This window comes from Manis pentadactyla, chromosome 12 (assembly GCF_030020395.1).
Source record: "Manis pentadactyla isolate mManPen7 chromosome 12, mManPen7.hap1, whole genome shotgun sequence".
Classification (NCBI taxonomy): Eukaryota; Metazoa; Chordata; class Mammalia; order Pholidota; family Manidae; genus Manis; species Manis pentadactyla.
Genome location: NC_080030.1, coordinates 108,184,891 through 108,210,399, shown reverse-complemented (window position 1 = coordinate 108,210,399; position 25,509 = coordinate 108,184,891). Strand labels below are relative to the sequence as shown.

The 25,509-nt window shown below is 50.0% G+C and overlaps 1 protein-coding gene across 2 annotated transcripts in view; it reads right to left on the bottom strand.

The window, feature by feature from the left end:
- The window catches only part of FOXO3 (forkhead box O3), a 104,989-nt gene extending 86,107 nt beyond the window's left edge, over nucleotides 1–18,882 (bottom strand). Inside the window, exons 1-2 of one of the 2 annotated variants that reach the window (XM_057489467.1) lie at nucleotides 18,746–18,882; nucleotides 17,158–17,846 (exon numbers count right to left, since the gene is read on the bottom strand). In XM_057489467.1, the coding sequence (XP_057345450.1) occupies nucleotides 17,158–17,763 (606 nt within the window). In that variant the 5' untranslated portion in view covers nucleotides 17,764–17,846; nucleotides 18,746–18,882. Of the gene's footprint in view, nucleotides 1–17,157; nucleotides 17,903–18,745 lie in introns of those variants that run through there. The other variant, XM_057489468.1, reaches the window with a different exon arrangement.
- Nucleotides 18,883–25,509: the final 6,627 nt, after the last annotated feature.

Sequence of the window (25,509 nt, the reverse complement as noted above, 5' to 3'; positions counted from 1 at the left end):
GAGTGAGCAACTGTGGCCACGGCCCAGGCGGCATGTTCCCGTCCCCATCTCCACATCACGTCACGTGAGCCCTGGAGGTGGGCCCAGACCCCGCCCAGGCTGCAGGAGCCAGCACGAAAGTCACCAACCCGCCGCTGAGGGACACAGCCTCCAGCCACCTGGGTGACCGAGAAAACTGTACCCCCAGGAGTTTTCAGACAAGTTGCTGCAAGTGAATTCCACCTTAACAGGGCATATAGGTCGATACACCATACGTGCATCCGAGCACCTGGAAATCCAAGATTGCCAAACACTGGAGACCCCATTTGCCACAAACCTCTCTACACTTAGGCTAGAAACAGAAGCCTCCGGGCTACCATACAGTGACTGGGAAAGGTACCTCTCCTCACAGCGGCAGAGCCAAGGAAACTGCTGGTCCTGGAGACTACCCACTTCCCGATGCCCATGAAGGAGCGGAGCATGATCAGTCAGACTTTAATAGCTACAGAAAGCTATCTGGGGACTTAATTCCCAAGAAGAGATACCCACGTCTACCAAACAGGACTTAATGTATGGGCTGCCTAGCACAAACCTGGCAGTTGTGAATTTCCCTCGCAGCAAATTACTACCAATTAAAGTCATTGATCCAGCTAACTGTGCCCACTCCTCTGGCACAAAGGAGCTCAGTCTTGGAAACGTTACATGCAGTAACTCCTTCCCGACATCACGTTCCTCCAAGCTGCAACCACTTAGAGAACTCAGGCCCCACCATTCTGGACGACAGGACTGCCAGCAGGCAGGCATTCGAGGTCTGCAGGTTTGTAAGGCATCATCTCGGCCGCCTGAGAAAGACTCCCACTGATCCACTCCCACAGAAGGCCTCCACGCCAGCCACAGTTAGAAACGAACGAACAAACAGCCACACTCCTCCTCAGAAAATGTAGCAGTGTCTGAAGTGAGCAATGTGTCCAGGCATGTACACAGACCCTCCACGGCAGTGCTGGTGCCTTGGGGGGCCGGCAAGCCAGGTCAGGACTGAGTGGCCTCACTCTGCTCCTTCAGCTGCGTCGCTCACTCACCCAGAATATACAGGGAGAAGTCCTTCCTCTAGACAAGCCCCCAGGAAACGTCGGGCACCTAAAGCGTGGCTGCCGAGAAGAGCGTGGGGCTGGCAGATGCGCGGCCCCCACCCCGACACAGGCAGTGTTGACAGGCCTGGGTGAACTGACTGACTGTACCGGTTTTTCTGGGTAAGACGTGGCTTTCCCATGTTTGTATACAGGACGAAGAAAACAGACAATGTCAAAAGTCTGCCCTGAAAAAGAACTAAGCCCTTAACATCTAGAGGATGTCATCAGCATCCACAGGACAAAACCCAACCAACAGGCGGTGAGCCACACAGGGCACACGTGCCACCTTACATGTGGCTCATGTGTTCTCCTTTAGGTCCTTTAGGACATCTCTGTTTATGTGCAGAATGCAAAATTTTCATTTTAAAAAGTCTAGTAATAAAAATACTATTAGTCAGTGACTGAGAAAAGCAAAGTTTCAGAGTTCCTACAACTAGATTGGGATTTCCACGGGATTTCTCAGATGAAGACCAGTCACAGCTGGAACCCGGGGCCAGGCGTTCTGGGCTCCTGGCACACTTCACCCTCCCTTCGCCTCCCATGAGTTCCAGGGCAAGTCTCAGGCCAGCTTCTCACATCAAACACAAGATGTTTAAGACGATCCCTGTATTTAACCCAAAAGCAGCTGGTGGCCACTTGCATACCAGCAAAGAAGGCTGATTTCTCCTTTTTTGTGTGGGGTTCAGAGTGTAAGGAATCCTGTGTCCCCCCAAATAGTTAAAACTCTACTTAACAGGATTTTCCAAATTCAGCCTTGACTGTTCTTGGGGCTTTTTCCTGGAGCTTATATTTTAAAATATTGACAAAGCTTTGTTGTTGATCTCAGAAAAAAATGGAGACACTTTTTTATTGTTCACGGAGATAGAAAAGACCAGACAACCAAGTTCTTTCAATAAAGCGTAGGCAGCAGGTCACAGATGATTCCTCCTGAGGGGGCGGTCACGGCCCTCTCCTCTCGCTGCCCTCACAGCCCTCTGCCCCGCGGACACGGGGGACTTCAGGAGATTCCGTTTCCCAACAGAACGTCTCTCCCACTTCAACAAGGGAGAAACTACTCATAATTCTGAACTCCTGGGAAGATGCCATCAAAACACAAAACACTGCTACGTGTTACTCTTCCAGAACCACAAAATGACTCTGCTTTCCTCTTGCTCCTTCCAGAGTGAGAACTCTGCGGTTTCCTTTCCTCCCCTAAGTGTCTCAATGGTTCCACGACTGAGACTGCAAGTAAACTGACAGCATTTTGATTATAAAATGTGCTCATTAATGATGTCATTTAACTGAGAGTACATATGTGTTGTTTGATACTGCTCTTTGAAGAAGCGACATCATGGCTTGCTGTCCTGAACCCAGCCACTGCCCCCAGTATTTCAGCACAACCACACCACTCCAGCCTCTGCCAAGGAATTTTTACCGGGCCATCAGCCTTGCTCCTAGGTCCGTCTATGCCAATCACGTCACCTCCCATGCCCTCCACAACCTGCCTCCCCATCCTGATGCTCTTATTCGCTCAGCGTCTGCTCACTTCAGTCCATCTTCTTCCACCACACAGTGTCCTAGGCCTTAAATTAAAGCATGAAGCAGATCCAAAGAAAAGAATGAGAGCTTGACCAAAATGACCCACTGGCTTCCAAAGCCAGGCCAAGCATGACGTGGCTGTCCCCACGTGGTGGCAGACAACTTTGCCAAGGGGAAAAGGAGAGAGGGACGCTGGTGACACAGGGAAGTGGAGATGTGGCTCAGAGTGAGAGCATCTCTGTGTCTCTGAATCTGCAAATCACAGCCTGGTCACTCTTCTTGGAATTTCATTTACATCTACCCTGCAGCCTGGAGGAATAGGGGGTCTGGAGAGCTCCATCCCTGGAAATAATCACACTTCACAGGAGTGCAAGTTTTAAAAGCCTTTGTGTTCAATGTGAATGCTTGTCTACAACCTAACATTCAAGTCCATTCTTTATGGGTTCTGAGTGACAAGCCAGGTGGGTAGAACATGACTGTCTTAATTTTAACAAAAGATCATGCAAAGGCCCCTCCTTTTCCTTTTAAACCAAAATGAGAGACGTGATAGAAGGAACAGCCCAGTAAGAGCTCAGGCAATATTATAAAATCAAAATAATTAAGGCTTTGGATAAATGATTGATTTTGGAGTTAATTTAGTCAAAGTGGAGACATACTGATGGAGGTTTCCCACATACATCACTTACAAACTGTATGGCCTGGCCCGCTCACCTAATCACCCTGTACCTGAGTCTCCTCAACTGTAAAGGGAAGAACTAATAGGTATAAAGCTCTTAGCAGTGTCTGGCACATAATAAATGTTCAATTAATAACTTTTAATTACAGCCATGAAAATGATGGTGGGCCTAAGGCCGTGACTGTGCAAATCACACCATTCTCACCAATGCAGGCTGAAGACCCAAAGTTTTTGCCCCTTTTGGGGAGAGGACAAAAAAGCTTTCCAACTTCACCTACAACTCCCCCCGGTTCAGCAGCATTTAGAAGTCGGGACACAGGACCTTCTTCTTAAAACCGAAAGCCTCCTCTACAGCTTCCAAAGGGCATTTCAAAGTGGGGTGAGCAAACAGCTGTCCCATATTGCCACCTTCAGACCTGAGAGCCAAGCCTTCTAGGCTGTTGCCAGGCAGGCCTTCTCTTGTGAGCCTGACTGTGCCTTACGGCGCTTCACTCCTCTGTAAATGCACCCTGAACAGATTCTTCTCAAGAGACCTCCTCTCCACCCCCAGAACATGCCAGCAATGGCCCATTCTTTTGGAACACCAAAACGTGGGTGACCTGACAGGTGCTGACACATTCCGTCCGCCAGCAGTGGCAGCACCAGGAAACATCCTAAGCTCTGAGTCCCGCCGGCTGTTCCTGGCTGACCCCTCTGCTCAGAGTCCCGACTGCCCACCCCCCAGAGTCCCGTTCTGAATGCTGCTCAGTGTGGAGGGCACATTAGGTTTCTCCTCCAAACTCTGACCCAGACGCCTCTTTACACAGCTCTCCCTACAGTGAGCCTGCTGATGTCTCCACAGCTGGTCCTTCTCAAGAATCCTGGTGACCCCGAGGGAAGTGGCCGACTTCCCCGTTCCAGGCAGGAAAGACCAGCTCACTGCCCCTCTGAAGCGCAGCACCCACACCATGCTGTCGTGGACACGGAAAGGTGTGCTACTAACAGCAGAAGAATGTGTAATCCAACTAATCCTGGCTTCTTTTTAACGTGTCAGATATAAGAGTAGTTAAGAATCTCGGGCAACATTCTGAAGCAGCTGCTCAAAGGCCCTGAAACGGACTTCCAAGGCCCGGCCAACCCACTGTCCTCTGCGCTATTTATACTCTTGCTGCCATCAGCTGCTGGGGACGGCTGACCCTGAGGCTGCTTACCAGGCCCAGCACCCACGGTGCTTACCCTCAGCACTGACCCGACCTGACCCCTGCCTGGCTTCGCCTCCTAGTGGGAGAGGGGTGAGAGAGGGCTGTGAGCCTCTTAAACCGTGTGAGCCAAAAGGGTGCCACCTCCTCAGCAGGGCGGCGCGCTGACCTCATCACACGGGCTGCCTCCCTCCCCCTCTCCCCCCTCGCCCGTCCCACTGATCACACCCAGCACATTGGGCTCTTATCTATCTCCCACACAGCCCACGTCCGTCTGTGGGTGAGTCAGTGCAATGACTCCCCTGTCTGATGCTGGTCTTAAAAGTGAACATTCCTAGAAGACCAAAACAAACAAGTCAGATGAAAAGATCACAAAACAAGACTCCAGCCTGCACACAGCCTGGGACCACAGTGCACGCACAAGGGTGAACACGGGCTCCTCCGGCACCTGAGCAGGTCCTGGATACTGTTCTCCAGGCGGGTGGCTGGGGCCCTTGCCCTGCACAGAATGCTAAAGAGCAGCAAGGATACACGGGAAGTTAATACCCAGGCTGGGTCTCTGTTACATTTCAACAGATACCACCACAAGATGGCCAACCTTTTCCTACTCTTGTCAGTACTCTGAAACCCAGATGGCATGAGAATCTTTATTTTTGACTCCTAATCTGTCACCAGAGGAATTCCAGACTTAGCAAATGACTGAGAGCAATGGTTCTCAAATCTCCACTTGCCCCAGAATTGCAAGGAGGCCTTGTTACAACACAACACAGTCCGATGGGTCCAGAGCTTCTGATTCCATTGTCTGGGGCGCCCCCACATATGCATTTCCACCTGGGAGGCAATCCTGTTGCTGCTGAGCTGGAGAGCACACGTTGAGAACCACTAGCTTGGTGCGTCAGAATGTGATAAGAACCCTCTAGTGTATCAGATCAGGTTGCACAAAAGAGGGACAGGAAGTTTACATGCCTCAGTTTTTGAGTCTTATGCAATTACTTGAAATACCATTATCTCTTCTTACAAATTGCTGAAAACTTCAAAGTAAGTTAACTAGCGTCCAATGGAGACTAGAAACACAAGTGGGAGTTAGAAACTTTAAAGAAACCACATGCACTCATGTGGGGGGAAAAAAAAAGAAAAGCAGAGGAAAAGATCCTACACAGTTTGTTAAATGATGTCTTGTCTTAGAAGCTACCGGCTCTCTGACATCCCAAATGATAGCACACCTTTCTGTAGGGAGCGTCCAGGGCGCAAACGCCATCTTGCAAGTCCGTCCATGGAGGAGTGGATGGGATCAGGTCTAAAGTCAGTACTAAATAGTTGGTGAATGCCACAGCCAAAATCCCTCTGATTTTTCTAAGACAATGGTTTCAACTCTATCTGAACATTATGACCACTTGGGATTCTTGAAAAATACAGATACACAGGACACATACATAGAGATTCTACCCAAATTGTTTTAGCATGAGACCTAGGCACAGGGGTTTTTCAAAGCTCGTGGGGCGATTCTCAAATGCAGTTGAGGTTGCAAAAAAAAAAACCCCACTGATGTAGGGGAAAGGTCACAGAGGTGACAGGTGGGTGGGAAAGATGAATGGCACTAAGTGCCCTTTAGATAATGTGTAATGACATAAAAGTACATAGAAAAGAATAGAGAACGCTGGTAGCAATTAGGATAGGTGAGATAGAGACTCCCAGACTCCAGAATGATCTAAGGATCATCCCAGAAATGACTACATGGTCAAGGAAGTACCCACATTTGCCAGACTTGGTAACAGTCCAAAGGAAACCCTTTAACAAGGGGTCCTTTTTTTTTCCCCAGGGACTTCAGGCAAAAAAGCTTTAACTTCCCACAAACAAACCACCTAAAGGTTCAACTCTGAAATCATATGCCAGAAAAACAACAAAATTTATCCCTGAGCAAAAAAATTATTTTTAAAGGGGAGGCAAGAAGGAAGAGATTGCAGAAGTAACTTTCAGGGCACTTGGTCATTGAAATTATCTTCCCAGTAACCACACTGACAAGTGACTTTTCAAAGTAAATCATGTGATGCAGATGATAAAACCAAGAGGGGGTTATTTTGTTTTCTTTGACCAGCACAGATGCACACATGAGGCAAGCTAGAAAAATATGTCTAAAAGCTTTATGAGCCTGTTTAAAACAGAATGATGAACATAAAACAGACCAGTTAGAAGAACACAGTGTTGGTGGTCAGTGGACAGAGCAGGTCATCTTCAGCTCAGGAAACACACAGAGATGTGAAAATTGTCCCTGCTCACATCAACAGGGTGAACACTGGGGACCCAGAGAGAAAAAAACCGAGACTGGAAACTGATGAATCAATTTAAAGAGTCTTTGATTTGATTAGAAAACTAAGATATGGATAAATCTGCATCTTAAAAACAGGAATTACAATTTTGGTAAAAACATTCTTAAATTTCTTAAAATTTGAAATACTTAAAAACATTTGTTAAGTATTTCAAAATCCATTTAGAAGAAAGTCATTTTCACTAGCACCACAAGTTAGCTTTCCTAATATAGCACATGGTACTTCACTTATTCAGTCCTGATTGCTCACAAATTAACTCAAAGCATTCCCTAATTCTGAGATTACTGGAGTAAACCTCTCCCCTCCTCCCAAAGAACACCTCCTAAATGATGCCTACGGTCAAGGGCCAAACGTCACTTTACCACCTGACATGAAGGGAGAACATGGTAATGCCTGAATTATGACCCAGATCACGTAGACTTTCAGCCTGAAATAAGAAACTCTCTTGGAAAGGGCAGAGACCGAAAGGGACTGATTTAGATAATTCAGTTCAGCAGAAGACAGGGATCCATTCAAACAGAAGGCTGTAAGTGTATCTTTATTGGACAGGGTTGGTGATAGAAGGCCCGATCTAGGCCACTAATTCCAGGAAGCAGTGGTATACGGGCTCACCTCAGACGTTCTCCCTCAGGAGCTTCCGTGCCCAGGTGTGCCAAAGCTAGCACACTCCCGCCAGCACCAGCCCAAAGGTGACTGAAATGACCAGGCCCGCCTTTTTATAAGCCCATTTCAGGCTCTCAGGGCTACACAACGATGCACCTGATCTAGAATCATTATTCTTTTAAAGAAGTTCAGAAGAATGCTTGGGCTCAGAATTCCAACGTTCACTTTAAAAACAGGTGTCTTGCTTAAAATCTAGTCTGTGAGCCACTGTTTATTTGCATGATAGGTATAGTCATACACGGCAAAGTAATGCTGTTATGGGACTGCGCTGAAAACTAACTAGTGAATAAAGACACGTCCCTTCTCATTCTACCAAATACGGGGGGAGAAAGGTCCCCAAGACAGGACAAAATGCAAACGTATGAAGGACAAAAGCAACAAGTCCTTGGTTTGGAAATGAATGCTGGCAGGAAGCCCCAGGACACTATTCTGTAAACTAAAAACTCTGGAATATCTACAGCCACACTGAGTTTTAAATTAGGCAGAATTTTTCTTTTTTAGGACTCTGCCAACAGGGAAAGTTCTAATGGGGAGATCCAGAGAGTCTGTCACTTCACAAAACCATTATAGTATTAAAAGAAAATTAAACTATATCGGATTTTTTAAAATATTAAAGTAAAAATGAAAAAAGGGAAAGGAGAGGAAGGTGAGCAGGAGACCTTAAACATCACTGCTGAGCTTCGTATGAAACGTGGACGGGAGGTGGTTACCTAGATAATTTATGATGAAAGAAGTATTTCTAAAATCGATTACTGGAACACTTCAGGGAAAAAAGCAATTCTGAGGTCTGGATTATGTGAATGAGTTAATGACTTCAGCATCCACTTGATCTACTCAACGTAGCACCAGTTTTCAGTGAGACATCCAACAAGCTCTACTGGGTATAACTTTTCTCACCCAGAGCTGTGCTTTCAAAAGCCTGCTGTGGCCACTGCCACCTTCCTTGGAGCTGCCGCCGGCCCCGCCACCCTGGCTATACCCAGTTATCAGGCAGAACAGCTCTGCCTACTCCCGTTATCACAGGGTCCCAGTCCACCTTCTGGACACTCTCCAGACACCACTCACCTATCTTTACTAGAAAACTGAGAGTTCTGAAGTTTTTCCAACACACATGGGATTAGTATTCTGCTTGCCCCACTTTATCTCAGGGCACACAGGTACTACATTCCTGTGGCCAATTAAAACCACCATTTTAGGTCCCACTCATACATATTTTTACCTTGAAGACAAAAGCAGCGAGCTCTTCAGCAGATGAACGCTCTGACCTGGCCAGAACTCGCATTATGCAACATCTTCGGTCTTGGCAGCCTGCCTTTAAACCCGTTAGTAACTGCATTGCAAAGAGTCAACCACCTCACAAAATATTTTTAATACCTCTAATTATGAGATCTGATTTGGCAGCCAAACTTCTGCCAGGAACTTCTTGTAAATTTTTCTCTTGAAACCCACTTTTTGGTGGTAGTGTCTCCATTCCTCTACCTACCTGAATATCCTACTCTCCCAGCACAGAAATGTCTCAGAGATAAGAGCTTAACCCAAGGGATTTCTACACACTGTGCATCGTTCCACTAGTTCTAAATCGGACACCTGGTATCTGCAGACCATGGCCACCCACAGCAGTGACCAAGAGCCCCCAAACCAACAGGCTTCTGGCGGCATTCTCAAGCCACTCCTGCCCACCCCCGAGCCCAGGCACTGACTCAATGCTTAGGTTATTGGCTCATGGGGGGTCTGTTAGCCCAAATCATGGGTCCAAGTCCACTCCCCCACCAACACAGAGAGGTCAGCCACAACTCTGAAGGTGAGCATTCAGACAGCATTACAAGGAGTAATAGAACTAGCGGTGACACCTTTAAAGAATGCAGCACATAGTAGCAACTGCTAAAACGGCAGTTTCAAAATAAATAGCTACAAAATAACTAAGTCATATTATAAAAGAAATACAATCAAATTAAGTCCTGAGGATGTAATGTACAGCATGATGACCATAGTTAAAAATGCCTATTGCATATTTGCTAAGAGTAAAGTGCACATCACAAGGAGGAAAATTCTGTGACTGTGTGGAGTGATGGGTGTTAACCGGACTTACTGTGGTGATGGTTTGCAATATAAACAAATACTGAATCATTATATGGTACACCTGAAACTAATATAATGTTGTATGTCAATTACACATATATTTATAATTTAAAAACCCCACAAACTCAACCCCTGCCAAAATTTTTTTCAAATAAATAAGTAAAATGGCATCCATTCAAGTGTATTGTCGTACCCCCTCTAACCTACCATCCAACCCACACTCCGGGAAGCAGCAGGGCGGAGAGAGAAGGCAGAAGTTCCAGACTCCAAGAAGCCTGGGTTTGATCCCATAATGTTAAACATCTCTGAACCATTCCCTTGTCTTTAAACTAGTAATTACATTTACATGCTTATCTTGCAGGATCAACATCAGATGTAAAAATCTAGCTGAGCACTTGGCACACAGTAAGTGCTCAGTAAATCGTAGCTACGATTATTTATTTATTATAACCAGGCCTGAGAATGACCTGTGTAGACTCCTCTTTCTACTGTAAAAACCAAACTGTCTCTCCATTATGACCCTGACTCCCCTCCCCAAAACACCATTTTAAAAGAGGAGAGAAACAGGTGCACTTCTGATTCTTAAATACTTGTGAACAATTCAATACAAACACCTACCAGGACTTAGAAAATACCAGCCACTACTCCTGAGCAGATAACCACTCTGTTCCACACCTCTTTAGGATGGCCAGTTTATGGGACATACATGCATACGAGGGAGACGCGAGCCTGAAGCCTCGGTGTGTGAGGCTGAAGGACTGTGAGCCAAGCACAGGGGCCGAGGGACTCCAGTGCTCTGCACAAGCCTCACACTCACGACCACTGCGAAGGCAGCGACCCTGACTGTGCTCCGCCTTCTCAAGCCCTGGCAGGGCAGCGGCACCTTCAACACCATCCTTCCACAGAGCACCCGAGTTCCCCTTCCCCTGCAAAACTGACTGCAACCCAAGTGCCGCCCAGCCAGACCCCGTGGCCTTAGTGTGAAACTCAAGCCCACACTCCACAAGCACAGCCATTTCTCCAGCTTCATGAAATGGTCCAAGAAGTAAGAATTCAATAAGGGAGTGGGAAGGGCAGAAGAGGGAGCCCAGGGCAGTGGGACAAGTTCTAGTACCTCTAACTGGAGATTAAGGGGCATTCATGCCTCTCTTCTCTCCCTCACAGCAGGATGAAGGAAGAAGAAATTTAAATTACCAGAAGGCAGCCTGTTAATGATTCACATTTTAACTTGAACATGAATTTTTTGTTGGGGGTGGGCAAAATGGGAGAAGGTAGTCAAAAGGTACAAACTTCATTATACAGTAAGTTCGGTGATGTAATGCACAGCACGGTGACTCTACCAATACTGTATTATATATTTGAAAGTTGCTAAGAGAGTGGATCTTAAAAGTTCTCATTACCAGAAGAAAAAATTTTAACCATGTATGGTGACGGATGTTCACTAAACTAAGAGTTGTGAACATTTCACAATACACACAAAAATCAAATCATTGTATTGTAGACCTGAACCTAGTAATGCTACATGTCAATTACTTCTCCATAAAAAAACAAACCTTTTTACTCTTCTCTGTCTGCAACCCTGCCTGTCCCCCTCTTCCATCTCTATGCTGTTTGCTTCCTAGAGTCATCAAAACAGATCTCCACAAACTTAGGGGCTGCAAACAAGAACTTGTTCTCAGTGCTGGAAGCCAGATGGCCAGGGGCTGTGGGCAGGGCCATACTGCTCTGCCAGCCCCTGCCGGGCTTCTGGTGGGCCCGGCAGCCCGTGTGGTCCTCGGGCGCAGCCACACAGCTCTGGCCTTCGCCCTTGTCTTCATGCAGCCTCTCGGCATCGAGTACATCTTCCTCTCCTTTAAGGGCACCAATCACTGAATTTAGGGCTCTCCCAATCCAAGATGACCTTATTTTAACTTAACTAATTAATCCTGGAAAGACCCTAGTTTCAAATAAGATCACATTCTGAGGTTCCAAATAGACATGAACTTTGAGGGGTCACTATGCAACCCACTACAGCTCCCCCATTAAAATAAACCACTACCAAAATAGGGGGCTAAGTGGGGGGAGATGACAAATTATGGCATAAGAGAACTATAAAAAATTTCAATCATAATCCCCAGTGAATCTATGACTACTAAATTCTTCCTCTCACCCATGGGAAACTGAAGTCTTGGGAAATATCAAAAGTCCAGTCAAAACAGCACAGAACATTCCACGGGTCCAGACACTCCACACGGTCTGAGAAGCCTGGTATCAGGTACAGATGAACACCCACATATATCCTAAGACTCCTGCAGCCAAAAGATGAAAGGCAGGAAGGACATTTTCCAGTTAAAAGTGCTTTAACTTTCTGGGGATGGAGAATGGATCATGGGTCTCAGAAGACCAAAGTTTCTTTTAAGAAAGTCGCCTTAGGGTTTCCACCACACCCTCCCCCAAGTGTCCTTGTCTATTGCTGACGTGAGTCTACAGGAAGCACTGTATATCAGGGCTCTACTTTTTACTTAATTTTTATCAAAGTTATTATTTCAGTTATATGGGAAAAAAATACTTGAGATGAGCTCAAATATTTGTGTACTCCCTCTGCTGGCTCTGAACTTAAATTCTCAATGGCTTCGGGAGCCAAATTACTAATTTCACTAGACAGCTAAAACACAAAGAAAAATATGATGTGCATTCTCCCACACACACACATGCAAATAAAAAATAAGAAATTCCAAACCACCACTGAAAACTGCCAACGGCATCTCTGGATTTATTGCAGGTTTACTCCAGAGGAAAGCTGGTGCGTTTCATTTGCCGGGACACTAACCCACCCGTGGACAAGTCATCCCCCGCTCCTTCCATTGCCACAAAAAGCCACAGTGGCTCTTCAGGACCCCTAAATCTGTGACACAGGAAAAGGAGAGGGGAACAAGGAAGAGTCAAGAACAGGATAGACTCTGATCCCTTGCAGACAAGATGAGGAGGAAAAAATAAATTCCATATTCTCTCCAGCCCTGAGAATCTAGAATCTGACCAGCAGTGGGTGAGTGGGTTACCTGCCAGAACACAGATACCCAGTCTTATCTTTGACCTTTTATCAAGATCTTTGGACAAAGGGTGTCTGCTAAGCTTTTTCCAGACCAAGTAAATGACTTTTTAGTGGGACAAGGCCTCCTCACTAATTTTCCAAATAAAAATATCTTGCAGTTTAAAGTAAGAACCACAAGTAGAGTAATAAAAAGTTTAACTACAAGATGTTCTTCTATGGTATCATTCTCTTAAAATAGAACCCTCCTAAAACCTCCTAAAAATAAGTCTGCATAGTTTCATTTCATTTTCTAAGGAGATAAACATATCAAAACAAACACTTAGCTTCTTTTATAAAGAGTGTCTCTGCTACATGGGGCTCACAGATCAAAGTCTAAAAGGGCCAATTTCTTCACTTCATAGGTCGATGACACAGCTTTGAAAAAGAGGAAAAACAGTCCCCCTAGCATGCCGCTACTGTAGGAAGAGGAAGTGCCTTAGCTGAGACTCACTGACAAGACAGTACTGCCGAAGGAAATTACAAAAGAGCGTTCTGGCAACACGGGCCAAGCAGAAGACAGATTCCTCACACACGACGGTAACTGGTCCTTTGGGGAGTTACTCCAAAAGTGACTAAGGTCAAAAATATGAGCCAACAGGGAATTACTATAACTTATCAATTTGAAATTTTAAAAAATATTCTTAAACATAAAACTTGTGGTTAAAAGAACATTTTCTTCACACAGTATGTTGAGAAGGAACTGGATACCTCATCTAGGGGACCAGCACAGTGACGTGTAAAGGAACATTATGTGGCAGGCCAGCCCTCACCTCTCCACCCTGGGAAGAGGCATAGGAGCTCACGTTCTCACACGAAGGAAGACAGGCTCTTGAAGAATTCTCCACAGAAGCAGCGGCCAACACACAGGATCCTATATTTCTTAAACTGTGTGAACCAGCACAGAAACCCAGGGCTGCTGCGCGTGGCCCGCCCCACGGGAAAGGCAGGTGGTGCTTCTGTGTAGGTCAGTACGTGCAAACAAGCCCGAGCAGGTGAACGTGGAGTCTGGAGGTCTGCCCAAGACAGGAGGAACCCAGAGAACTCACCAGTTCAATTACGGGTGCAGAGTAAGGAAGCTTAATCTGAGTTAAAGGAAACAACCTTTCCCTCTTAACCACATATGATTATTCATTTCTGCTTTACTGCCTAAGGTAAGGGAACCGATGAGACAGCCATCACCTTTGTCCCTGGCACAGAGTGCATCTGACAACCCAAGCTAACCAAGAGCTTCCTCTTTTTATTAAAATGCTGTCTTTTCAACCACCTTTATCACTCCATACTTTCTAAAGACCCACACTGACAGGCACTGGGCAGCTTTACAAATACGATGTAAAGCTCAGCTCTACCAATACTTGTCTGTCTTTCCAATGCTAAAATAATAACCAAGGCATTTTTAGATAAAAAAAGCAAACATGCTTTTCAGGAAAACACCTTGTACTTATATAAGACTATTTGTTACTTAGTAATTGACCTTTAAAAAGCTATCAATTTAAAGAGGAAAACTGTGATAAAGAACAAAGATCTTCAGAACCATGGGTACTAATTACCACTGTACTAACTAGCTGTGTGACCTTAGAAAAGTCATTAATGCAAAGAATCAAGTTCTTCACCTATAAAATAAGGGGCTTGAACTAGATCAGCAAGCCTCATCCTAACTACACGTTAGAATCATCTGAGAAACCTGAAAAACCCAACAATGCTAAGCCACACACCAGTCCAATTAAATCAGACTCTCTGGGTAGTGACTATATTTTTAAAAGCTCTCAGGAGTTTCTGATGTGCAACCAGGACTATGAACTGCTGATCTCAATTCTAACCTTCAAGACTTCTTTCCTAGTCCTTTCATTCTATGATCTTAGGGTGGTAATTCTGATTACAGGATTTCATAATGCAATGGCCCCAACAATCACAAAAGAAGTGAGGCCCAGTCGCTGCACACTGTTCCTTTGTGCACATTGACTAGGAGAGGTTAACCTGAATTCTAGACATTTTTAGAAGTTAAAAGCCCTCATGTATAACTCAGAATGAAAGTAGTGTGGTTTAAATACACACGCATGTTCTCAAAATGACTAATCATGATAGGAATCAACTTCTGAAACTTGGACGCATGGAAATGGGTCACGATTAGCTCCTGACCTCTCCCTTTTCCCTTTTCTTCCACCCCCACTAAACCACAAGCACAAAAAAGCTTGGCTATTAGTAATAATCAGAATATGAAACCAACCCCGTTTCAAAGGGCCTTCTCCATCATCAAAGATTGGAAGTTCCTGCATGGCTGCATCTTTTGATGAAGGTCATCTTACAAAAACTCTTTAACTACACTATATCCCCATAGTCAAGGATTAGTTGCCACCTGACACTCAAAGAGAATTAGTGTAAAATTTTAAAGTAAAAATAACCATAAAATGTGTGCCCTATATTAAACATATTAAGGCTAGAGAGTTTCAATTTACAGTATTTCGTAAGATTCTAAAGAGATGAGATATCAGAGAAGGAAAAAGAAACCATGACACAAAAAGAAATGGTTAGGACATAAAACCAAGTTTATGATGAGGCCCAAAATCTCTGTTGTGAGTCCTTCAAGCTATATGAGAACATAATTAGTCCAGCCTCAAGTCATGGACTATTTTTGATAATACCACTTTCTCACATAAATCTTTTTAAAAAATTTAAATGTTATTAAACTGTTACTATCTAACTATAGACACAAAAACAAAAAAAGTTATTAGTAAAATTAAATTACTCTTGCAATTTTAAAAATCACAGGAAAAGTGAAAACCCTATGTAACTTTTCAACTAACAGATTCTCTTTTAAAAAGCTAACTTTAACAGATTCTCTGCACCAAATTCAAAACATACAGGACTCAATTTCAAGTGTGAGAAATCTGCAGATTTTTCCAAGTATTTCAACCCCCCAAATCCATCTTCTTAGACCACCCTGTAAACGTGACCCTTTCTGACAGTGTACACTGAAATTAACCATTGCTATCCACCTGGAAACTTGGTTTTCAAAGGTATCATATTAGCACTGCTTTAAAATGGAACTCTCATCCTTTCTCTAAACTATCCTATCACACAACTGGTATTTTTTGCAAAGCAATAAAATTAAATCAAATGTAAGGTTCTTAATGTCAGCATTTGCTAAAGGGAAAGAGATAGATTTTGGGATAATATCAAGGCACATTTTTTAAGCATCTGAATAAGGCCTCTCCAGCCCTGGCCATAAAAAAGAAAAAATAAAAAACAGGCACTTTGCAAGGTTTCTAAAAAAGCAAATTAAAAGTCAACCCACTAAATTCTTTAGCTTCTTCATCAACTAGCTCTGCTCCGGTGCTCCACACCGGTTAAACTGTCCTTGTATACACCTACTGGAACCCAGGAAGATACAGGGCTCCGCAAAGACAATGAAGGGACAGGAGGAGGAAACAACTACTTATTTTAAAAAGGAGGGAAAAAAAAGTTAACTTGCAAACAGAAGCAACTGATTAGCAGTATGCATGTCCCACTACACACAAGTCTTCTGCTTGCTATGGACGGTCATACATTTTGGGGGAAAGGACCAGGAGGATGAGATGCCAGGCAGAGCAAAGCAGCAGGGACCCGGCAGGCCACAGAGGCACAGGAGTTAATCTCTTTGGATGCCCAACTGCGAACCCTTACATCAGAGGCTTTTCCACACCTCTCTCCCCACCACCTGTCCAGTGCCCCAAAAGGCTGAAAAGGAACAGTAGACAGCCTCTCTTCAGGTTCACTTCCAGGTAGGAGCCATTACCACCCGGCCTGCCACCAAACCTCCCTCCCAAAGGCCCAGGGAAGCTCCAGGCAGGGGTCCTGGCACACCTGGCCCGGGGGAGGCCAGGCCTCGGCGGGAGCAGCAGGTGTGGCCAGTCTGCGCTGAGGTGGCAGGGCTGGCCAGTTCCAAGCCCCAGACCATCTCAGAGGCCACTGGGGGCAGGCCTACTGGAGATCTCTAAGGAGTCAAAGTGTCAGCACAGGGTAGGAAAGGGTTCCAGCCGCTGTTTTTTCTAATAGGATCGAAGTGCCTGTGGGAGTTACCACCGCAAGCCTGCAACTTGTACCCAAGGGTTCCGTCCAGCTACCGCGCACCGTGCTCCGGCGACAGGCTGGAAACCACAAATCCAACCCTTCCTCCGGGTGCCAAGTCCCCAACACTCCCTCCCGCACGTCCCCTCTCCACCCACAGAGAATCTCCACCCGCACCGCAGTGAATCTACTCCGGGGTCGGCCGCAGACCTACCTCCTCCGCGCTGTCCCGGAATCCAGCGAGCGCGCTCCTGCCGTCCGCCCTGCCCGGGCCGGCGTCCCTCGCCCCTCTCCGGACCCGGCCGCGCCCGAGGCTTCCCCGCGGCCTCTCCCACCCCACCCCCGCGCCGCTGCCTCCCCAGGCTCCCCTCTCCCGAAGATCCCCGGATCCCGAGCCTCACAGCGGAGGCTCTCCCTGCCAACCCCCAGTCGGGCGCCCGGAGCTACGCAGGAAGCCCGGCGGGTGCGCCGCCCGCCCGAGGTGGGTACGCACCTTCCAGCCCGCGGAGCTGTTGCTGTCGCCCTTATCCTTGAAGTAGGGCACGCAGCGCACCATCCACTCGTAGATCTGGGACAGCGTGAGCCGCTTGTCCGGGGAGCTCTCGATGGCGCGAGTGATCAGGTCGGCGTAGGACAGGTTCCCCCAGGCGTTCCTGCGCGACGAGCATTTCCTGGGCTGCCCGGAGCCCCCGGCCGCCCCCGGCTGCGGCGGCGGCAGTGGCTGCTGAGGCTGCAGCGGCGTCTGCGTCCCCCCGCTCCGCGCGCCCGCCGCGGGGGCGAGTCCGCACCCCGAGTCCTGCCCCCCGGGAGCCAGCAGCCGCGCCGGGTCCTCGAGGAGCAGCGCGGAGCCCAGCGCGCCGCCGCCGCCGATCGCCATGGCCGAGCCGGCCCTCCCGCCGCCGTCCTCGTCGTCGTCGTCCTCCTCCGGGATCGCGGGATCGGCGGCCGCCTCCCCCGAGGGCTTGGCCGGGCTGCCCTGGAGCTCCGGCCTCTGCAGGGGCCACGTGCAGGAGCGCGGCCGGCTCTGGGGCTCGAAGTCCGGGTCCAGCTCCACTTCGAGCGGCGAGAGCGGGCCCGGCGAGACCGGCGCCTCTGCCATCTTCGCCGCCCGCCCGCCCGCGGGGCTCGGCTGTCCGCTGGCGCCCGGCGGGGTGCGGCGGGGGAGGGACGGGCCGCCGCCGCCTGGGGAAGCACGGAGGAGAGAGGAGGGGAGTTGGTTACCGGGCTGGAGCCCCGCTCGGCGAGTCCTCGCCCGCCGCCGCCGCCAGCAGGCGGACCTGGAGGGGCGCGTCCCGCGAACCCGGCGCCGCAGACACCGCCCCCGGCCGGGAGCGAATCGACGGGCTCGCCGGGCCGCCCCCGCCTCCGCCGCCGCGGGGCCGAAAGTCCCTCCCGGGCGGGGGGGCGGGGCGGGGACGGGGGAGGGGCGCGCCGCGCCTTTAAAGCGGGCCGCGGGCGGGCAGGCGCAGCCGAGCGGCGGGCGGGCGTTTGTTTATGTTGCGCTCCGGTCGCGGCGTCGCCGCCAAAGTCTGTGGCGTCTTCGGCTCTCCCGCCGCCCCCGCCTGCCGCCCCGGCTGTGCCCTCCGGGCGGGCAGCTCCCCGCTCCCCTTCTCGCCCACGGGTCCGAGCGCAGACGGGCCCCCGTCACTTCCAGGGGGAAAACAGGACAGGAAGGCGGGGGGCGAGCCACTCGGCGGTCTGCAAAGGGTCGGCCGAGCGGGAGCCGCCACTTTGGGGGTTTCCGTGGTTCGCTTTCTCCCGGACGTGGTGCCCTCCACCCCCTTCCCCGTAAAGAACGCGGGGAGGGGGCAAGTGGGGACGTAAATCTTCCAACAGGGCAGGAAGCGCCCAGCTCCCGGGCCTCCAGAAAACCCGGACCGGCACGTTCATCACCTCCCTGCTCCCGCTGCTGCCATCTTGACAGTTTTCCCCCCTCGCTCAAGTCCTTTAAACACACTCGCGGGCGGGAAGGGGGCGCGCACACCGAGGCACGGAGGGAAGGGGACGCGCCTGGCCCCGCACGGAAGCGGATCCGGAGCCACCGGGCGGGCGGCCTCCCGCTGCCCCGCTCCGGCGCCTACCTCGGTGCCTTCCCCTCAGGGACGAGGGGGGACGCACGATCCCACGCGGGCCCGGGGCCGGCCGAGCAGGGGGCGCGCGACCTCGGCGAGGGAGAGGCGCTCGGGCCGCCGCCGCGGACCGCCTGAGGAAGCGCCGCTCGGCCTGCGCGCCGCCGCCCGCCACATTCCTCCTCCTCCCTTCCACGAGCTGGGCGGCCGTGGCCGCGGCACAAAGTTATAGACACACGCAGGGCGCCTCAACCTAGAATGACGGCGGGCGGGTCCCCGCCCAGGGGGAGGGCTGGGCGGCGCGCCAGGGTGTGCTGCGGGCGTGCGCGCGCGCGGGTGTGCGTCTGTGCGCGCGCCTGCGCGGCCGGCGCCGCGGGGCTGCGGGAGTGGGTGTCGGGGCGCGCGGCCGGCCCCCGCACCGCCCGCCGGGCTCCGCCTCCCTCCCCAGAGCCTCGACGACAGCAAAGCGCGGCGCGGGCCCCGGAGGAGCGGGAGAGGAGGGCAGAGCGGCCTCGGCTCCACGCGCGCAGCGGCGCGGCCGTCTGGGCTCGGAGCAGGGCGCCGGGGGGTCGGCGGCCGGCGCGTCCGTCCCGCAGGCTCGGAGCCCGACACCAGCGAACGCCCGAGCCGAGGTGCTGGCCGCAGGTGGCAAGGGTCACCTCGGCGTGGAAACACCGACCGGCGCCGACGTCGGTGCCTGCAGGACTTCATGAACTGCTGCCCAGACACCTACAGGTTCGCTCCCTCTTACCCAGGACTCGAGCACAGCCGTGTTTCCCTCGTCAGGAATTTCATGACAAACGCGGAAAGAACCGTGTAACGACTCAGAAGAAAAGCAAATGATCCTCCATTCCGAAACGTAGGAGCAGATTTTGAACAGTTGTGAACGGGAAGTAATTTGGCTCTAATTTGCATATAATGGTAAAACGGCTGATTGTGCGTTTTTGACTTTTAAAAAGAAAAAGGCTTAGGGAAACATCTCTGCAAATCCTTATCCTACGATCAGAGCCTAAATCGTCCATTTGTGCACTAAGAATGCACTCCATGCGACTCACTCACCAGAAGTCTGTCCACTTTGGTTCATAAATCTTTTTCCTGAAATACTTCCAGTGTAAATCTATTTTTCCTGAAATCCTTCCAAGTCACTGGAGATATTTTAGGGTCTAGACGCGCCCGCGACAACCCGACACACAAAAAGGTCCAACCCAGCTACGCAAGAGTCCGCCCACCCGGCGGACTCCAGGCTCCGGGCTTTCGCACGGCCCGTCACTCAAGTGACGCACGGCCCCGCCCCTGCACCAAGCTAGTTCGACGCGTACAAACAGATGATGTCATCGCATCCACACGCGCGTGACCCGGGCGCTCGGCGCTGCGTCGCCATTCGCTGGGCCGCCTTCTCGTCAAGCGACGCCGCGCGCTGACTGGCCGTGGCCGCCAGTCTCCAGGCCCCAGGCGCCCCTCTCCGCCCCTCGCCCCCGCCCCCAGCAAATAATAAACAATCGAGTAAAAGTCTCGGGAAGGAGGGGCTGGAGGGGCTGGAGGGGCGCGGGCGCCCCAGAAGCAGGTCCCCCGCCGGCTGACGGGCAGCGAGCGAGGGGCCGGTCGGGAGGCAGCGGGGCATGGCGGCGGCGGAGGGGAGTTGGCGGGGCCGCCGGGGCGCGGAGTGGGCCGCCCGCGGGCGGAGAGGAGCGGGCGAAGCGGCGGACACGTGCGGGAACGGGGCGGCCGCGGCCGCGCGGGCTCGGCGGGGCCGCGCGCTTGTTTACCGGCGCACGTGGGTGTTGTTATTAGTGGAATGCGGTGCCCGCCACGCGGCTGGGGGACGCGGCCCGGCCTCTCCGCGCGCTGCTCTCGAGCCAGCGAGGCCGTCGCCGCCGCGGCGCCCAGCCCGGAGGCGGCCTGGGCTCCGCAGCCGGATCGCGTGTTTCCCGCGCTGCCGCAGCCCAGAGGCGACTGGTTTCCGCGGCGGGACGCTGCCCTCCTTCAGCCCGCTGGCTCCCTGCTTCTCTTCGCCCAGGAGGCCGCGCCGGCGAAGCGCCCTGGCCACCGGTTCCGGCGCGGGTTCGAGACGCTCACGCGCCCACCGGTGCACAGCCCCTGGGCTCTCACGCTCCCTTGCTCTGAATGCCCCCAGACCACGTGTGCCACACAGCTCTGCCCACTCCAGTGCATCTCGGCTCCTTGGGCGCTCTGGAAGGACCTCTGAGGAGGGGCCCTCTGCGCCCTGGGGTTGTCCCTCTGCGTGGGTCGGATGCTGTGAGAAGCGCCGAGTTCGTAGCCTGCAGCGTGGGCGGCTCTGCACACCCACAGCTCTGTTTGCGGTACCCGTGCGGGCGCGGTGGGGAAGGCTGGGCCGGTGTTCAGCTCTGGGAGAACTGAGAGGCCCGATCACCCAAGGCCTCGCACCCTGATGCACCATAACATTCAAAGAACTTTCAGTTGCCCCTTTGTAATAACTTGTAACACACTGGAAGAAACTCACCCTTTTCCTTCTCTAAACCTACGCAATCTTTTGTCCTAAAAGTGCAGATGTGCAGACGTAGAAAGAATGTGTTTACACTGCTGGGCTCTCGGCCATTACATTCTCACTATAAACACACCGAGTGTCCATTTACAGAGCGCGCGTCCGGAAGGCTTTTACAAAAATGGAACAGCGATTGAGTTGACTGACTGAACTCGCAGAGACCCTCTTGGTGAGGACACGTCATATCGCCACTTCCCTCAAAGTGCTAGGTTTGGGAAGGTTTCAAGGTTAGAAGCAGTACAAGACAAATGCAAGAGGTCACAGGTGCAATGTCGGCTGGGTGTCAGTGAGGATTAACACTCCAGATGGCAGTGGCTATAAACTTTCAGCTTGGCAAACGTGCATCTTACCCAAAGAATCTGTCGTGGTAATTTGTCCCTATGGGCAAATCTTTGAAAACTCGGAGGTTTTATCTCAGTGATTGTTCTCTTTTAGCCAGAAATTGCGTTGGCCTTTGCCTTTCCCTTGAAGGATAAAGTATGTGTTTGTTGGACATTTGGTCTACTTTTGACAACAGATTGTAGAAGAAGTATCTTTACCTTTCAAGGGATCTGCCTAGAAAAGATTCCATGTCTTATCAAACTAATTTCCATTGTTTGCTGACTTAGTGGTTCTTGGTTACTTGGGAAAACCACGTTTCCGTAATATTAAAGGAGCCAAGACTTGGTAAGTTTCATAATCTGTGATTCCTGTTTAAGCTTTAAAACCTTTTTTGGTATTTTTGACAAATGTCCGCAAATCAAATTCTATATGAAGTCTCTTTTACCTGGAAGAAGAGGGCCCCTGGAATATCCCAAAGGATTTCTTAAACTAATTAGGCTTATTTGATATGTGAAGTTATGTCAGAAGCATTGTCAAATCAGAAGTAATCTCTATGTTGCATTTGTGTAGGTATGTAAGTATTCTAGAAATTGTGAAATTCCTAGAAATCTGATATGTCCTGGTATAATGTTCTCTCTTATAATTCTAGTGATGAATGTTGTGTGACCCCAATCAAAAATTAGCAAAAAGTAAACAATCTTCTTACTGCTCTTTTCTTACTTTCTGAAATTGCTGTCATCAAAAATTAAGGCTCCCACTAAAAGGCTCCCACTGACTGAGTCCCTGACACCTGAGTGAGGGAAATGCCCCAGCTGACTTTCACACAAAGGGAGCCACAACAGCACCTATATTGTGGCACACGTGGATGATGCCCACTCTGCTTCTGCAAAGAATGGCCCCGCATTGCCAGACTTGTGCCACCCCGGTGTCCTTGCGACAGTCTGCTCCTAAACGGAGGAACGAAGGTGGGTGAACAGTGGCTGTGAATTAGAGAGTTGGGGCTGTGGAAAATCCAGGATGGCTGCCAGGTTCTTCCTACTTTTCAGTTTTTCACTTCTTTGCCCACCATTGTGCATTTAAGATGACTCAAATTATGAATCAACATTGGTGGGGAGACTTCTACAAAACTGCAAATACAGCCTGCCATCACTGTGTGGCCTGTCAGGTCCACAATCCCAGAACAACTATATTTGTCCCCACAGGCCTCAGACCCCTCCCTCTGGGCCCTTTGAATATCTGCAGCTAGACTTCATTCAACTGCCACTTAGTACAGATTATCAGTAGGTTATTGATAGTGTATGTGTGTTTTCTGGATGTGTCAAAGCCTTCCCCTGCCACAAGGCTGCTGCCCTCACCTTGAGAAACTGCTAGGAAATGTGTTTCTCACTTAGGGTAGATCTTCCGCAATCTCCAGTGATTGAGGCACCTGCTTTGCTGGGCAAATTCTATGAGCCTTAGCAAAACCCTTGCAGGCTTCTTGGAATTAGTACTGTCCCTGTCATCCTTAATCATCAAGCTAGGTCGAGAGAGCTAATGGGATCCTCAAACTTAAAATTTCTAAACTTGCCAAAACTCCTGGACTTCCTGGGCTGAAGGTGTTGCCTTTGGCCCTGCTGCGAATTCACAGTAACCCTTCAGGGAACATAAACTCACTCCACATGGGACAGTCTCCAGCCGACCCATGTCTATTGATATGCAACCTGATCCCAATTGTCTCACGAAACTGGCCAACTGCTATCAGCCTCTAATGTCTTATGCTAAAGCCTGTCATCAGCTGGCTAAGGAAGTCTTCTAGGATCCGACCCCGTGCCAAGGATCCTAGTGGTCACAGCCTAGAACCTGGTGACTGTGTATTCTGGAAAGGTTATCAGATGAAGACAGCCCTTGAGTCCCACTGAAGGGCCCTTACCCAGTGCCCATAACCATCAACCCTGCTGCAAAACCAGAAGGAACTGAGCCTTGGGTACACATCACAGCTGAAGAAGTCTCTACCTGCGGCCTGGTCCTTTGTGGGTGCTGGAGCTGAAACAAACTGATGAGAAAGAGAAGTAGCTGCCATCAAGGCAGACAGATCAAAACACACCTTAACTAAGCATGAAACCCTTTCTCCTTGTTTTTCTTTCCTCTACTCTGGCATTGGCCTGGAACGATAATGCCATCATCTGTATCTTGCAGGGCACTGTGAAGGGGGTTAACCTTTGGATTTAGAACAATGCCCCTGACTTGCCCCTAACTTTTGACAGGCAAAATAAGACAGCTCATTGAGGGACTCCTCTGAATTCACATTGTTGGGATAGAAAGCACGTACCAGGAGGTTTTCAGGATTCAGGATTGACTCCTGTTTCCCTGGTTACAGATACATATAGGTGAGGCTATGATCAGGAACTTCTTACTTTTTGGAGTTACTGTACAACCTGCTGCTGAAGCAAGAGTGGCCCAAGAAAGATCCTTAGACTCTTTGTCCAAAGTTGTTCTGGGTAATAGGATAGCCCTTGATGATCTTTTATCTGTGCAAGGTGGGATCTGTCCTACGGCTGAAGCCACCCACCGTACCTGGAGGTTGGAACTGAATTACATAAGATCACTGAACAAGCCATTTTAGCTAGAAGGCATCATTCTTTGACTTTTTTGGCTTTGATTAGTCCGCATTTTGGGGAATATGCCCTGATGTACACTCAAAACATTGGGAATTATCCTGCTTATGATCTCCCTGGAGTGTTGTATCCTCTCAAAAGCTTTAAGTCCATATCTGCAACCACTAACAACCAAGCAGATGAACACTGGAGGGGGAGCAGAGAGAGTGACTGACTGAAGGGTTACGAGCTGGAACTGAGATCTGAGAGTGTCACGGGGATTAAGCAAAACATCATGGCCTGTGCATATCATGCAGAGGACTGGTAAAAATGCCAGAACTACAGAGTATAGCTGAGACTAGCATTAATGCCTTAATTTTTTATCACATCTTGCAGTTACACCAAGAATCAAAAAGGGGGAATTGTTTAAAAGAAGTAAGGATTGAGGGAGCCAAGATGGCGGCGTGAGTAGAGCAGCGGAAATCTCCTCCCAAAACAACATATATCTATGAAAATATAACAAAGACAACCCTTCCTAGAATAAAGAACAGAGGACACAGGACAATATCCAGACCACATCCGCACCTGAGAGAACCCAGCGCCTCGCGAAGGGGGTGAGATACAAGCCCCGGCCCCGCGGGAGCCGAGCGCCCCTCCCCCCAGCTCCCGGCGGGAGAAGAGCAGGCAGAGCGGGAGGGAGACAGAGCCCAGGGCTGCCGAACACCCAGCCCCAGCCATCCGGGCCAGAGTGCAGGGCCCCCGATACTGGGAAAACAGGGCAGCAAGAACAGTGAGCAGGCACTGGAGGCTGGGCGACAGAGGGCATAAGAAAAGCGCGCGACTTTTTTTTTTTTTTTTTTGCTGTTTTGTTTTGGCGAGCGCTTTTTGGAAGTCTTAAAGGGACAGGGACCCCAATACTAGGGAAACAGGGCAGCAAGACTGGTGAGCAGATGCCTGAGGCTGGCGCCAGAGAATAAAGAAAAACGAGTGGCCATTTTTTATTTATTTATTTATTTAATTAATTTAAAAAAATTTTTTTTTTTTGTGGTCATTGTTTTGTTTCGGCGGGTGCTTTTTGGAAGTCTTAAAGGGGCAGGGCGGGTCACTTAATCCAGAGGTAGGGAATCCGGGATCTCTGGGCACCCTAACCCCTGGGCTGCAGGGAGCAGGGAGGCCCCTTACGGAGATAAATAGCCTCCCAGCAGCTCCTGCTCCAACGCGACTCCACCACTTTGGAGCAGCTGCCCGAGCCAGGCCACGCCCACAGCAACAGCGGAGATTAACTCCATAGCAGCCGGGCAGGAAGCAGAAACCCTGTCTGCGCGCAGCTGCGCAGCACAAGCCACTAGAGGTCGCTG